A 16,728-nucleotide genomic window follows, 5' to 3' on the forward strand; every position below is an offset into this window, starting at 1 on the left:
ATATAGTATGTGCACATTCTCAAAAAACTCTTAATGAGTAAGCTCTGCAGGGATCTGGCTTGCCATGTGGTTGGGGCTTCTTGGTTTCATGCTGCCAAAATGAAGTTAAGACATTTTAAAAGTATCTGTCATCTTTTCAATGCCATCCTAGGGTGTCATAGCTTCAGCTGGCACAGAACAGGATGAATCTTGGCTTCACTGAGTCAAGATATCACACCATTGTGAACAGTTGTTTAAATTACAACTGTCTGCCTTCATAGTAGTAGCTTATTCCATAGCACTCTGTGGTGTTCTTTCCACAACAAATTACAGCAAATAGCTTCGAGGTAAATTCCACCTCAAGAATAAAGAAACTCCGAAAGTACATATTCAGTTTTTATTTTATTAAAACAAGATTTGTTCTGCTGAAGGAATGAATGAATGAATTTATAACTGCAAAACAAACAAGGAACAAAACCTTTGCTTCTGGGCATGCTCAGAACTATGCTCTTACAAATTTTTCTGAAAAATACTATCAGGAATGCTGTAATTCAGCAGAGAGAACATTAAAGGCAAAAATTCAGTGATTTTAGTTACATTAGTGAGAGAGATGCATTTTACTTTTCCCATCTGTCCCCAAAACACCAAAAGCTGAAAAACCTTTATTTCCAGTATGAATTCAGATTACTTTGTTCTCAGGCAGAGTGACCCTAGGGAAAAAGAAAGGAAGACCGGCAAAGGAATTAAGAATCATCATCCCACCCCTGTTTCACACTATTCAGTGAAGTAAAGCAGACTCCCAAGCACAGGAGCACCTGTGCCAACCTGCCCTCTACACTTCAGACTGGGACAACATCTTCTTCTGTCACCTGTCACTGATTTACTTCCAAACAGAACATACTGCCCTGAAATTTAGCTCTATACAACATAAAAAAAGAAATCCAAATACATGACTGAGAAAAACAATGAAAACAATAAATCTGAAATAAAATGAAGATACAGAGAAAGAACATCCAGCAACAACCCTGGAGGAGTCTGTAGTATCACTGTATCCTTACAAAACCACATTGTGTCAAATGACCACAGGCAGAAGGGATAGAGAAGCAGATAAAAAAATTATAACATCAAGCAAAATTATTGCAAAATACATTATCAATAATAAGAACATGAAAACCACAAAACACATTCTCATTTGGGCACAAATTTAACATGAAATTTAAACACAAGTTCAGATGAAGCCATAGGCTCCTTATAAACAGAAACACCTAATTTATCTGAGTCCCAGAGAGAACAGTGGATACAAACCCATCAGAAAGAACAGGAGAGCAAAAAATTCTATCAGAAAATTAACTGAAGAACTGCGAAGTCCAAGTGTCAGATACCTATAGTTTTGGGGGACTGCTATTTTATGTTTGGTTAGCGCCTGACACAATACGACTGGGTCACACTCATGGTTCACAATACTAGTCAATAATAAAAATCTATCTGCTTAGAGTAAGATTGTTTTGAAAGGTTGAATGAGTACTTTAAGTGGGGAGAGACTTTTTAAAAATTATGAAATGTATAATAAAACTATGAACTTGCAGGTCAAAATTGCATGTGCATTGAAGAAGACATGGTAACATTTTTCTCAGCTGGTTCTAACTGCTGCCTACTAATTCAAAAAGCATGACTTTATTCTTCTCTACTCGAGCTCTTTTCTTGCTTCTCTATATTAAGACAAGCAAACATACTGACAAAACATCTTTGTCCACTAACATTAAAAGAACCCAGTCGTCCTCCAAAAAAAAAAAAAAAAAAAAGGAAAAAAGAAACACAAAAACAGAAACAAGAAATAGCACCCGAAAAAAAACCCCAACCTGTCACCAATTTCAGAGAGAAAATATTTCAGTTCTCAAGTTTGCCATTTGTGTGGACTTCACAATCATGTTTTGAAGTATCAGCCATGCTGCTAATGAAACAATGTTCTATTCCCTAAGGGCAGAAACTGTGTTACTCATCTAACAGGAAAGTGCTTGCCTATTTCTCAAGACCCCAGAATTTTCTCCTTCTTGCACATGATATTGAGTATCTCTGCAATGTTTTGTTTTGTAAATATGTTCATCATTCTCTTTCCAAAGCAGCTGCTGCATTTACTTCTCATATCACAGTCTTTCCTCTTTTTCCTAGTGGCCATTGAGCATGCACAGAAGAGGTTTCTGAACACTCAGAAGTGAGGCACATAATAACATCCAAGCCTGCAGTAAACCTTATTTTGACAATGTCAACCACAGAAATGTTTCCAGACTTGTACCTCAAGTCTTACTCTTCTAATAAATTCTTACATTTCATACTTTTTTTTTCTTTTTTTTTTTTTTTAAGGAAAATATATAGCTACTTACACCTTTATTTAAATATAACATTTTTCTTCTAAAAACCTCACCCTGATAAGAGGGTCTATTATCAAAACCAAAAAAAAAAAAAGACATTACAGTCTAAAAATATTAGTCATTTTATAGTCCTCAACACATTTTTATTACTCAAGATTTCAAGGAAGAGTTGTGCACTGGAGTAAGACAAATATACAATGAATGATTATGGAGAACAGTATTTTGACCCTACACGAATACACACTAGTGTTTTTAAAGTACAATGTGCATTAAAACTTATTCACACACAAAATAATTCATGCTCTTCACGTGTGAAATACTGTGAAAAATAAAATGGAAGAAGTTAGGAAAACATTCTTGTATCATAAAAATATGTTAGAATGGGACATATCTATAGTTAAAGCTTTGCTTTAAAACAAACTATTTAAAAATCTTCTTTTGCTTTATCTAAAAATCAGCCTTTCTATAAAAACCATTCCTTTAAAACTTTGCTTTAAAAACATCAGTTTTATATTAGACAAAATATTAAATTATACAGGCACGATTAGTTGAGGGCTATAAGAATTTATATTATAGCCCTTCATTTTCCAGTGACTTGCAATACAGTCATAAGATTCTGTGTCTACTGACAACCATAGGAAAATTCATCCACAGAAATCAACTTTTATACAAAAAATAAATTAAAACAAAACAATCTGTCAGACCATATTTAACTTGTAAAGGAACTTACTTTCCAGCTAACCATGCACATCTTTTATTTATCATGGGAAATATGCATATACATTTAAAAGATACCCCAAATATTCTCTGAACATGTGGTTTTATGATGACAGCTTTTATATTTCCTTCAGATACTGAATATTAAAATAAACCATTTCCAAGTCCACCTTTATCTCAGTCCAAATCTGTGACCCTTGACACTTCAGAAAGAACTGAAGGAAGAATCAAGAATGGTTTTGTATTCTGAGGGGAAAATGCACAGACATGTTCAATGCCAGAGACAGTCGGGTCTGGTCTTTTCCATGTTTTTCTTGTGTTCCGCAAAATGCATTGTACCACTAGAGAATTTATGAAGACCTTCATGGTAAAATAGATTATATAATATATCAAATTGAAGATTTGAAGACCAAAGCCTGGGTTCGGATGATGTTTAACTATGTGCTTAATTTACTATAAATGAACCATTAATCTTGGGTTTTAAAGCAGAGAAACATCGCTAAGGTTGGCTTTATGTCTCCTAACCACATTAAATAAACTGTCATCATAACAACTATTTAAAAAAAAAAAGAAAACTAAGCTAAAATACCTTGGATTTGGGTTTTTTTGCCATAAAACCATAGTAGATGGTTTTATGGCAAAAAACCATCTACTATCCACATCTACTATCCAGCCATCTACCAACCACACATCAGTGGCCAAATGTGAATCTCTGTGGAATATAATTTTAATTCAACCAGGTTAAAAAATTCAAATTTTTAAACCAAGTATTTGAATTCTAATACATTTAGATGGATGCTGTGTTAGGTTCATTTAAATATTTTACTGAAAGTTTAGGAAGTTTGAACTCAGTAAAAATTTAACCAACACTAAACCAAATAAAGTCAGAAAAGCACAGAACCCCAAACTCAATGTTGACATTCTAAAACAACTTACTGCTATCTGTTTGCATTATAACTTTTCCATCCCCCTCATTAAGGAATGTGAAATTCACCTACAAACTTAATCAATAAGCTATTAAAAACAAACAAAAACCCCTCAAACCTAACCCTCTATTTCTTCTAGAATTTGAAATTTCACTTCAGCCACCACCATTTGAACAGTCCCCTAAGGAGACATATTTCCTTACCAGCATGGTCCATTATTGCTTGATGAGAGTCCACAGTGACTTACAGTCCAAAAAAATGCTTTGGACATGGTTTCAGAACAAAGAAGTCAGTACAAAAAATGTGTAAAATTACATTTCATTTCAAGAAAGCACTGAATTGATCTGAATTGTATCATACTGTATTAATTTTAATGCCATTCCATAGGCAAGTATATGTGTTGAAGAAGGTGCACATATAGACAAACACAAAATACGTACACAGAATTCAGCCTCGATTGATGTATCTTCATTAAACTTCGAGCATAGCAACTGAGCCATCTTCTGCACTTTAGAATTATGTGAAAAAATTAAAACAGGCACAATTAATTAACACAGCTTCTAAATTGCCTTATTATAGTGCACTGTTACGCACTGATAATACCATGATAACAATATGATACCATTCAAGGTCATTTTGCTGATGTACAGGTGAAGACTAGTAAATATGATCCTAAGTGCTTTTAAATCAAATCCACAACTTCTGCAGCTTTACACAGTAGAACAGTGCAATACATTGTGTCCCCACATTCCAGGAACAAGAGCTGAGTTTAGAGTTGTATTTGTTTCACATTAGACTGGCTTTGCACTTTCTGGAGCTCTAGCACTTCAACTGCGTTGTCTGTGACCTCCTTTTTTTCCCCTTCCTTCTTCCAGGTGCTGGCTATAAAAAAAAAGAAAAAAAAAGTTCTTTTGGTAGCTAGCTCTCACCTGGTAGAACAAGACAGTTTCGAAGTAATGGTACAGCTGTAGTTCTTCTAGAGGGCTGGTTCACAGTGCCAGGATGACCCCGATCTCCACTTACTTCCCAGTTCCTGACTTTGGAGGAAGCTTGCTCTGGTTTCTTGGGAAAAGATTCTGATGTGACTTTCTGCCTTTTTACAGGAATCCCTGTTACAACTGTTGAGTTCAAAAAGGCCCTTTTTGGTTTCCTCCTCACCTTTAATTTTTTAGCATCAGGCTTTTCTTTTTTAGGGTGCTTTCCCACTGTAGTTTTCTTTGTCTGGCACCTATGGAGGGAGAAAGAAGATTTCTGGGCACAAGGCTGAAGTTGTCTTCTCATCCCCTCTTTCTGCTGTTTTTTAGTTCTGGACGTTTGTTTGCCTGTGGTTACTCTGTTTCCCCTCCTCCCAATAGTACATCTGACAGATTTAGATCCTGCAGCCTTTCTGGAAAAAACGGGTTCTTTATTAGTGCCTTCTTTTCTCTTCCATATTGTTTTTGGAGTCTCCCTCTCTAACCACTCACTCCTGATGGAGGTCAGAGGAGTTTTGGTAATTCTATTAAATGGAATTAATCTATAATCTCCTTCTATCACAGAGTTCAAAGGTGAAATGATTAGGTGTTTAAAAGAGTTCTCCGATACAAGACAATCTGTTCCTTCGGTGGAAACAGAAGGTCCATCCGCCTTTTGACTTGAGGCTGCATCATTCCCTTTATCTCGATCTGGAAGAAAAGATGCTGAAGAAGAACTACAGAAGTCTGACCAATTGAGTGACTTTGATGGCATGCTTTCTCTCGGTGTATCAGCTAGTTTCTTCATGTTTGCATCAAAGCTGAGACTTCTGAAAAGCTGTCGAACATGAGAGGGCTTTTTGGCCTTTTCTCCAACTGTACTCTTTGGAGGCGTTTTCAGAATTCGATTTGTCAGTGGGTCATAATATTTGAGAGAACACTGTTTGTATTTATACCTTACAGAGTCCTTGCTATCTGTGGAATGATGATTTTTCCTCATTTTGGGAATATCTATAGGTTTACCTTTGCACTGTTTTACTTCTGGACACGAGAGTACATAGACCACTGTCTTGGGCTGTACAGGACTCATGATCTTGCTATAGGACTCTGGAAGCTTAAGGGCACATAGTCTAGTTTTCATGTTTGGAGTTTTTTCATTCTCCAGCCATGCAATGCTTGCTTTCTGATCACCTGGATCAGATTCTCTTCTAGACATTTTCCTTTTTGCTACAGGGTAGTTCAGCAGACTTGTTTGGGTGCCATGGCTGACTTTAACCACCTGACACCTTGAAGCCAGGCGCCATGTCCTTTTCCTAGGCATTTTTACAATTTGTGGGTTGCATAGTGTATCTGAGGCTAAAGATGGGCAATCAAAATCAGGGCCACCACTTAAAGCATCATTAAATTCTGGCAAGTCTTTAACTGGTGCATCTTCTGTTCTATTACTCTCAATAACATTGATCCTTTTTTCATCCTTCTGCTTTTTTTTCTTCATTCTCTTCCCTGTACATCTGGCTGAGGATTCACTGTTAAAGTAGCAGCGAAAACGACCTTCCCTGAAATCACGCACAAGTTCTTCAATTTTTATATCATCTTCATACATTATTTGAGACCAAGTTTTTCCCACAAAAGAAGGAGGCACGTGAGGCAGGGCTGGAAGAACTGGTTCTTCGGTATGAACTATGACATCCTTTTTCACTGCTTCTATTTTCTCTAATGACTCAGTTTTTAAAACAGAAGAGAGCTGTGTTCCATAGTCTTTATCTTGCAAACATACTTGGACCTCTTTCAGGAATTCTATATCTTTTATAGCTGCCTTGGGTAAATCTGTTCCTACCTGTATTGGTGCATCACAGTCAAAACTCATTTCAGAGCCCTCTAAATTAGTATGGTCCAGAAGTGATGAAAAAGGTACACTGGGATTATTCTCCTCTTTGAAATAAATTTCTTCAGATGTAGTTTCATGGCAGTATTTCAAAATTACATCTTCAATAGTTTCATCCACTGCACTTTCATCACCTCTGTCTGTCTTCACGTTTTTGCATCTTGCTAGTTGTGGGGATGTCCCAAGATCTAGGGAGCTGCTGATACCCACAGTATCCCTGAGCTGGAGATCAGACACCAAAGTTTCATCCTGAGTTCGTAAACTATCTCGCTTTGAGAGAGATTGACCTGAGGTAATAAAGGAAGAATTGCTGTGGCTGCGTGCAGGATTCTGATGAGAAACTGAAGGGTGTTTTGGGTGAAGCAGTGCTGGAGTAGGATTCAAACGTGGGTTCAATAACACATCACTACTGCAGACCTCCATTGCTCTTTCATCACATCCACTACGCAGAAACAGATTTGATGCTGCCAAATCCCTAATGTTTTTTCCTGTTTTAGGATTAACAGAGGAACTGTGGCTTGTAGGACTGAGAGAAAACTGCTGAGGTACAGGGCTCACAGCTGTAAACTGACTTTCATGGCTATGATTTGCAATTCGAGCACTTTTCAGAGTTACCCATTTCTTATCACTACAAATGCCAGTAGACTGCTGGGATATTCCTGAAACACGTTCCTGGCCTCTTTGAAGCTTTTGAAAACCTGTTTGTCTTACAAAAGTTTTCTTTGTGCCCTCACGAGACAGGCATGGAACAGAAGGGCCTATTTCACTAATGGACTCCTGGTCTTTGCTGGAAATCTTCTGTTTCTCACTGTTCCTCTTTTGTTGCATCTCTTCTGAGGACAGGCAAGAAATCCTAGGAGCCTCCAGAGTGGCAGGGAGTGGCATGTCATCATAGGTTGGTCTAAAGGGGAGGGGAAAAAAACCAGCTCATATAAATACGGTAAAAATGCTTAAAATTTTTTCAGAAAACAGCAGTGTGGGAGGTTTTTAAGAGTAATTACATAGACTGCTTCATTTCTGAACAGACTGAAATACCTGTTTCGGCTACTTTAGCAGAGATCTTACATTTTTAAAATTATGGAGGGGGAAATGCTCCACAAAGCTCAAGATAACAATTTGGGCATTAGTCTATCACCCTCTTAATGCAATCATCAATTAAGAACAGCCAAACATCGATTACAATAACTTTATAAATACAGCAAAGCAGGAAAAGTAAAGATACTTCCCTTGTTTAAAGTGGTAAGCCCATAAAGAGGTGATTTCACTGGTCATACTATCATTACTTAAAATCAAGTTTTGTAGAGAAATGGAACATAATATGACACAGTGTAAAACCACTGTTGAGTATAAATGCCCTTTTCCCTACAAAACATGGCTGCCTGATAGGAACTCTGCACGAGGCCAAGGAATTCCACGTTTGCTGTTTCTCAAAGACATACCACAGCTTCTGACTCACTCCTGTAAGAAGCCAAGTTAGGACTGTTCGGCCTTGCCGTGACAACAGATTTTTATATATTCTGTAACTGGCAGTTCTGTCTTTAGGAGTGCCTCAGACACAAGGGTTTGTGTCTTCCAGAGTTATCACAGCTGACAGATATGGACTATCTTCCCTATGCAGCACAGGAACCCATAAGGCTTCAACATGTAGCAGCCAGGCAAATCCAATGAAAACAACTTTTAAAATATGTAAATATAACTGAAGAAGAGAATATTGTGTTTCACTCAAAAATTATAACCAGACCTTGTGAGACTCAAATGGATGCTTACTTTAATACATGGCAGACATCAGTTAACAGAACTATTGTGAACAAATTTTATAGTGCAGTAATTTTCTTCGTTATATAACTAAGACTACATACAGCTAAGGGATATAGGGCTAATTGAGCAAGAGAAATCTCATATAATGAAACATTAAAAAAGAATTATTACTACAGGAATGCAAAGTAATCAAACACATCAGATGATCAAACAATGCCTATGATCTGAACTGCTGCTTTGCCCTTGCATGAATTTTTGGTCCCCTAAGCTCTGAAATAGGACCTAAAGGGAATGCCAGACGCAACAGAAATAATCTTTTAACTTCCTAAGTTCAGAGTTCTTCCATCTTTGCGTTCTGGCATCTGGACATTGCTCAAAGACTGAATATAAAACTAAATAGATTTTTCTAATGGAGAAACTAGAGCAAACTCCTAGGTCTCTAGCTCAGTTAACAGCCTACAAGCATTCTAAAAAATTACTTTTAAGCAATTGTCCCGGGGGGGAAGAGAACAGAACTCCAGTTTTATATAGTTAGGAACTTCTAACTGTTTTGCTAGAAATTACCCTCTTAAGTAGAATGAAGATTTACTTTCTAAAATGCTCAATACTGTTACTTTAGGTAAAAAACTTACATACCAAGAGTTTGGAGGAAGGAATGATTTGGTGGTTTGTGGGTGTTTGTTTTTGTTTTGTTTTGTTTTTTTACTGTGGGAGAACAACAGTATCCTTTGAAATTCAGTATAAGGCAAAGCTTTGATGAATTTTTCCTTTTCCCGCATAACTACTAGATATACTGGTTCTGTAAAACAAATCAAGTCTTACAAATATTTCCATAATCTTTTAAAATGACACGTAAAGATCTCTTGTGTGAATTCAGCTAATTAGTAAAAGCAGGTATGTAAATAACTGAGTGAAACCATGTATAAATCCAAACGCTTTAACATAAGAAACAAGAGAATCAAAATCTTACCTCAGGTGTTAAGACCACGACTTTCTTTTCAGAGCAGGACAACATAATTCTATTCATGCTTTCTTTTCAATCTTTGCTTTTTTCCCTCCAAACTCTGTCTAGATTTGGGGCTACTCTTCCCCTTTCTTCCTCCAACTTAATCTAGATTTTGTACATTATTTTTCTCATTCTATTCCTTCTCCCAACAACTTAGAGGAACATAGCTAGATTGTTTTTCCTTCTGGTAGGTTTCATTCACCAAAGAAACAACCGTGTATTAGCAACACCTCAAGAGAAGACTTTCTTAACATCAATCCTGTATTTCCCATGGCAAAAATGGTGAATGTTCTCAATATAGTGCGATTAAATCTAATTGTTGAATGGGAGGACAATTTATTTACTTGTAGTAATGTGTACATCACATCCTGGGCTAGTTTGGCATAGATGTCCATATTAGCTAATTCTGTCACATCCCTGAAAATATCAATGAGTGCTTTCAGACAAAATACCCTTCTGCTTGTTTGTCAGACATACTGCAGAGCTGTATATTGAGAAACACTGTACTGTACTGGGATCAAACTGGGATTTTTGTCTGCCTTTGAAAACATAACAAATGAGGTTTAATTGATTTTCCTTCATCTACAGAGAAAAATTTAACACACTGTTCCTCTTATCACTCTTGAAACATGTGCATGATAAATAAAGAGAACACTTTTCACAATCTGAGCATTAATGAATTGGCCAATTAATGTAATTCAAGTATTAACTGAACATGTAAGGATAATGAAAAAATAAACATGTAAATACTTACCTGACATAATCAACAAACCAAAATCATTAACTCTTTCAAAACATACATAAAATGTACTGCTAAATATATATATGGCCCAGAATTATGTTTAGAATAAAATACATAAAGTCCAAATTTTAATAATTTGTAAATGCATGTGAGATTGTACAGTCTGCCATTGTAAGTGCTGACCTACATATTCCTTCTTTTTTCAGGTCTTCACATTTAAATGCTATCAGTGTTTCAAATCCATAAGCAGTGAAGTTTATTTGTCTTCATATAAACAGCAACTGTCTTCATTGAGCAAGTTTCACCTCAAATGAGCCAAATTTACTGCTCAGCAGTAGAACAAAAATAGGGAATTCATAACACATGCATTTCAGTAACACATATTAAAAAAAAAAGCCTTCTGTATTATACCTGCTGTCATGGTATCTGTGGGGATGATGCTGTAAAACATCTTGCAGGAAACGCTCCATCAAGCTACTGGTACCCATACGATTCCTACAGTATGTTGTAAAATGCCTGTGCTGGGAGCTGAAAATATGCTGGTGAAGGATAAAACAGATGATTAGTTTAATACTACTGCTAACACACAGGCCTATTCCTAAAAATTCCTTCCCAGGTTAAACATTACATCATCACTATAAAAATATTTAAATAAAAAGAAAACTCTTCTTTTAGTATTTTAAAATCTTAATAGAGATTTTTAAGTATGCTTAGGCAATCTCAAATAATACTAAAATGTATTGAAACACCTTTCTGAGTCAGAACTTAAATTAGTGGTTCTGGTAGCTGCTGACAAATCTCTTCTAGCTAGTACAAATACTCTGACAAATCTCACAGCTGCTCACAAGTCTCTTAATCAGAACAAATACTATAAATGTATCTATAAATTACGTATAATATTCTTGAACTTCACATGAGCAAACATTCCATAATTCACTCTAACATGAATTTTCTTAAGTGTAGAAGACTAAACAGGCTTCTACTTTCTAATTAAAAAAGTCTGTAAGACAGGAGACTGACAAAAGAACTGAAAATGGTTGATCAAACGTCTCCAGCCTTGATATCTAACATATTACTATAACCCTAATACTTTAAATATATATAGATCTTGAGATTAAAGACACAGAAAAAACCATAACAGATGCAACACAGAGCCGTGTGGCACTTCGGCAAAGCAGAATGCAGCACCCACGCCCCTACACCAGCATCTTTTACAACAGGCAACAAATAAGCAACATATCTTCCTAGGGCACAAACTGGTTATTTTTCTCTCAGTATTGGTTGTTCAGTGAAGAAACTGATATTTATGAGCTGATAAAGCCTTTAGGTACTCCTTGCTATCTGCGTCAAAATTATGCAGAAGCTGTCTCACCTGTTCCAGATTACTGTAGTGTACGTGGCAGCAGTTGCAGTATCCTTGTCTATTTTGCACAGTGGATACTCCAGGCTGAGGATGATCTTGTCCTCTTCTGTGTAAACTGAAAGAAGCAGGTAATATTATCAGGACATGTTGTGGGTTGTTTGTTCCATGTCCTTAGCATAGAAATTCTAAATATCTATCTTACTATGGAAATGGGAAAAACCTGCAAGATAAAAGTTTCTGTTTTGGAATTGTAATGGTAAGTGGGACTATGTATTTTAAAGTATTCTCAAACAAATTTCACTGAAGAGATTTTTCCTTAAATGCAGGATGAAGGATAACTGCTTGAAGGTACAGTTAGCTGAAATCTGAAAATAATTACCTCTAAAGAAAAAGGCAGAGTCATCTTTTCATTCATCTATTAGTATTTAGAAATAAAAGAAAAAAAGACCAAGGACACCTGACACCCACACAGTAGTTTTGGGACTACAATGTGCCTTCCCCACAGTTTTTAAGAGTACATGGGTAGAAGATACAAAGGACCTTCAATCACACTCTTAATCCATTTTGTGTCACTGTCGTTCATTACACAAGGTAAAAGATGTGGCTGAAAAAGCAGATTCTTCCCATTTTACTTTGGTAAGACGGATGCCCGTTGGATCATCACCCAACTTACCTGCTACTGTTGTCCTGTTGTGGAGAGCCCTCAACACCATGTCTTTGGATTCCTACGGAAAAACGAAAACAACAACCAAGAAATAAGCCAACCAAACACACACGTACAAAACAAAACCCAACAGAGTATCAAGGAGGTGGAGAGTTTTACCTGCAGCTAGCTACTTCTCTTACATTGCATTTGTCAAAACTACGATTTTAAAGGAAGATAAAAGGTTTGGTAAGTTCAAAAAAGCATGAAGAGATCCTTTTGTCTGCAAACTTCATCCAACAACTTCATAAAATAAGCTTTACTCTTTCACAGCTGAGGTGAGAGACTTTTTCTGCTGATTTGTCTGGGTTCAAGACTAGGCAATCTGCATTGGTACTGCAACATCCATGATCACTGAGATAAAATGTAAAGTGTCTCAAACAGCTTACAACAGGACAAGGAAATTACACCTACATGGAAACTTTGTGGATGATTCAGAAGTCACTCCTTACATATAAGTTTCAGGATGAAATTTAAGAAATCAAAGTAAGCAATTGAACTACAAGGTGAACTAATCCTTCTGTTGATAGTTATTATGTTTTTAAATGTAACTGCAACAAAAACTACTTTGAACTTTTTCAACTTCTTACCTTGTGCTGAAGAAGCAGAAGCTTCATCAGATCGTTTGACTCTCTCAAACATCTGTAAGTACAAAATTTTTAAAGTCAGTCCATCCTCATACTCACTGTATCCTGAAGCTCCTCCTTCAGTCCAAGCTACAAGCTCTTTAGAAGCTCTAAACCATTTCAGCTACAGACCAATACTTGATTTAAATGAAAGTGCATTCTAAAAAGAAACTTCTGCTTTACTAGGTTACCCTAATATTGCATTTAACAATATGTTTTAACTGTGACGGAAGGGGCTAACTTTTAATTAATGAAATCAAAAACTATACTTCTGAGTACAGCCCACACTCTGTTAGGTTATTAAGCAATAACCTTGTCAAATTAATTTAATTACTTAATTTCTTAAGTTGCCTTAACAATTAAGACAAGAGATATATATAAGAAAATCCATATGAGACCTACACCACACAAAGTAATTATCTAGGCTGGAAAAGTAATCTTTATTGCTCAAAAGATCTGCAAATCAATTTTGAATCTCAGAGTTTTTGATAAAAATATGACTGCAGCAACAAGCAGTTACGTGCTTTAGGGCGTCCAAACACAAAGGACTTCCAGGTGTCACAGAGGCCTATTACGCTATGGAACACAAGCATTAAATCAGCTTTCTAGTACCTACCTTAGAGTCACCGACCCTCCTCATCCACCAAAGCTGACTCCAGACTAGCAAGCAATAAATGTCGAACAGGAGGCCATTTGCAGGGCAGGACACTTCTCTCAACCCATCTGGCAACATGGAAGTTAAAGAGCCTTTTAAAATAACATTAATAATGCATGCTTTCCATGCCCTAAGGCCTGTAAATCTTTCTGTACCATTTTGCAAACAGTTGAACAAATGGTTGTACCTTTTTGAAGTCTGCAGTACATCTTTTTTAATATGGAAGCAATTTTGACAGTCTCTCCTATATAAATGTTAACCATTCCTTCTGGAATAACTTTATTTCTTCTTTCTTCCTCATGGGCCCTGTGTACTAAACATTGTTGTCATTTCCCAGACAATGCACTGCTCATAATAAAATACCTGGGCTGTTATAGCAGTTATAGTCAGAAGGAATATCTTAAGAGCTCAACTTCAAACACCCCCCTCGCCCCCAAAACAAAACAATCCACCAAAACACCAAACCCCTCCTACCTCCCATAGTGTTCCAATTAATGCAATAATATTAAAAAACAAAATAAACAAGAAATCCCAGTTGTTCCTATAAACCTTTTCATCTGGCAGCTGAGAAAAACTTTTTTGATAGAAGAACTGATCTCAGTTGTCCTGTTCTATTTCCTACACACTGCCAGCACCCAAAACAAAGTGAAGGAAAAACACAGAAAACTATCCCTCATGAGTGACGCTTTATGTAAAATCACTTGTTCTACCTGCCTGAAGTCAGCTTCCTGCTATTTTAAGTCTTACTGTACACCTACAATCTTAAGATAAAGTTAAAAGTGTGGCAAGAGTGTAGCAACCACAGAGGAGGCAGGCAGCGGCTCCACAGCCAGCAGGGGACACCACAACCATTCATCCCCATCCACTGCCCCAAAAGGAGACCAAAGCACCTCCACACACCAATGTTTAGTTTCATCTCAAAGATGTTAAGCAGTGGTAACTGCAGGATGTTGGAAGATGGAAGAAGACCTATTGTCTTAAAGGAATTTCTTAGAGGAAAACCTATTCTCTTTATATCAGTGTTTTGAAAGGCCGCTACTGTACAGGACACAGAAATAAGTCTGAACTCAAACTATATACAGCTTGCTTACCATCTGAAGTCAAGCTTAACCCACAAGCTAATAATACCAAAGAAATCTGCTATGCAGATGCCTTATTGATGTTGCCAAAATCTGGATGGCCTGAGATCTTTACTTTTTTAAAAAAGGTACTACAGCTATAAATCCACAAAGGATTTTTCAGATGTCCAAGGAAAGACTGCATAATTCTGTCTTAGTTAAGATATTTACAGTGGGAACTATCTTAAACTGTTGGACTAAGAGAGTAAATAATATTTGTTCAAGATTAAGCTTAAACGTTTTACAAACAAAAAAAAAAATCCTTCAAATTGTAACAAATGTATAAAAAACCAGTTACATACAGAAATATTTGATTTTGTAAAATTCTAACCAAGCTATTTTAGCAGCTGTCTCTAAAGCTGTCTCTCTGTCTTCGTTTTGGCTTCACTGGATTACTCAGTGTGCAGCAGGTAGAGAATGAAAAGTTTCAACCATATTTAACAACGCGACCAAAAGGCATGAAACATACACATTTAAAAAAATTAAATAATAATTTTTAAAAACTCAGTGGTGCATTCTGATAGTATCTGGGTGACAAAGCTATCAGATAAACTCTCCAGACAGTGTCACTCTTGCACCGCAACAAGTAAAATAAAAAGGGTGAAAAGGCAACAAAAACTGCGCCTCATAAAACACCTCTGCCATCCCTCCACCTGACGGCAGGTGTGCAGGGCAGGCAGAGGGAGAAGAAGAGGGAAAACTCTCCCCTAAACAGAGGGACTTGCCTTCCCACAGCACTACCACAGCAGAGCACAGGGAGGCGGCGGCTCCGCTCGGGAGCGGCCTCTGCCCCGCGGCCGCACCGCAAGGCGCGGCTCCCGTCCCGGCTGCACCCAGCCCGCGGTGCCCGCCTCGCCTCGCCCCGTCTCCCGCCGGGCCCCGCCGCCCGGGGCGGAGCCGGAGGAGCCGCAGGGCCGGCGGGCAGCGCAGGGAGCAGGGCCGGCTGTGCCCGCGGGGCCTCCGCCCGCCCCGCCGGGAGCCGGCACCCGCCGCCCAGCGCTGAGGGGACGCTGAGGCGTCCGCCCGCTCCCAACTCCCCGCTGCCAGCGCTGTCTCACCTCCATCATTCCCCGTTCGCTCTTCAGTGCCGCGCTGGGGTCAAGGGACGCCATCCTCCGCTTCCTGCTCCGGGTCGGCGGGCCGCGCCCCGCGAAGGGAGCGGCGGGAGCTGCAGTTCCCGGGCCGCCGCTCCCGGCCCGGTTCGGGCTCCTGCTTCCCTCAGCGCCGTGCCGCGCTCGCCCGGGATCCCGTCCGCGGCCGCCATGCGGGCCCGGCTGTCGGGAGCTGGGTCAGCGCGGCTCGCACGGAGCCCCAAAGCCTCGCTTTCTCCGGCCCGGGCGCTGGAAAACTGCGCCAGAACACCTCGGGGTGGCGTCATTTTGCCAGCCCCGGCAGGGTGTTTTTGGTTACGGAAAAGTAACCTTTTACCTAAGTTTCATTTCAACAACTGTACTGGTCGTTTTCTCCTTCGAAACACATTATTTCACGTACTTGAGAGCTGGCTAAAAGGTTTACCCATTTTATTTTTTTTCTTTCGGCCATTAAAAGAAGCTGTCTTTTACATGGTGTGGCTTGTCCAAGTAGGTTTTATCTGACTTTTATCAGAGTTAATGCTAGAGCTCCTTCTCTTATAAGTGGGCTTAAGAGTGTGACCTTGCCTCAAGTTCTCTTATTTTCAGTTACAGGGCTCTGAACGTTTATCTCGTGTCCTGTGGGAAACCAGCCATTGCATATTTCTCTCATTATGCTGAAGCAGCAGGGTATTTGAAGCAATCCAGGCAGACACAAAAAGTCAACACAACACCCTTATGTGTGAAGACAGGTGCAGATACAGGCTTGGATTGTGCAATGGAGGGAAAACAATCTTGAATGCACTGTAACATGGAAAATTCAAAGAAGTTGCTGTAAAAGGGCACTGCTGTGTGGCT

The 16,728-nt window shown here is 38.4% G+C and overlaps 1 protein-coding gene across 2 annotated transcripts; it reads right to left on the bottom strand.

The window, feature by feature from the left end:
* Window positions 1-373: 373 nt before the first annotated feature.
* Window positions 374-15,910, bottom strand: ZDBF2 (zinc finger DBF-type containing 2). 2 transcript variants are annotated; one of them, XM_066189732.1, is made up of 8 exons: window positions 15,859-15,910; window positions 13,644-13,750; window positions 12,992-13,043; window positions 12,372-12,423; window positions 11,708-11,813; window positions 10,747-10,874; window positions 5,150-7,730; window positions 374-4,873 (listed from the first exon to the last, which is right to left on the bottom strand). In XM_066189732.1, the coding sequence occupies exons 2-8, from the start codon at window positions 13,665-13,667 to the stop codon at window positions 4,811-4,813; spliced, it is 3,006 nt and encodes a 1,001-aa protein (XP_066045829.1). In that variant the 5' UTR covers window positions 13,668-13,750; window positions 15,859-15,910; the 3' UTR covers window positions 374-4,810. The 2 variants fall into 2 exon arrangements, with proteins under 2 accessions (XP_066045829.1, XP_066045828.1); XM_066189731.1 differs by lacking the exon at window positions 374-4,873 and having other exon boundaries at window positions 4,882-7,730.
* Window positions 15,911-16,728: the final 818 nt, after the last annotated feature.

The sequence above is a fragment of the Chamaea fasciata genome, unplaced genomic scaffold, assembly GCF_029207755.1.
Source record: "Chamaea fasciata isolate MVZ Bird 193981 ecotype frontalis unplaced genomic scaffold, bChaFas1.0.hap1 SCAF_8, whole genome shotgun sequence".
In the NCBI taxonomy this organism is placed as follows: Eukaryota; Metazoa; Chordata; class Aves; order Passeriformes; family Sylviidae; genus Chamaea; species Chamaea fasciata.

Excerpts from the sequence above, each read along its gene's own strand:
- ZDBF2 (XM_066189731.1), bottom strand. The coding sequence starts at position 13,667 with ATGAGGAGGGTCGGTGACTCTAAG. Across the intron at positions 10,875-11,707 it reads ACTACAGTAATCTGGAACAG|CATATTTTCAGCTCCCAGCA; the intron begins GTGAGACAGCTT and ends ATCCTTCACCAG. Across the intron at positions 7,731-10,746 it reads CACAGATACCATGACAGCAG|ACCAACCTATGATGACATGC; the intron begins GTATAATACAGA and ends CCTCCCCTTTAG.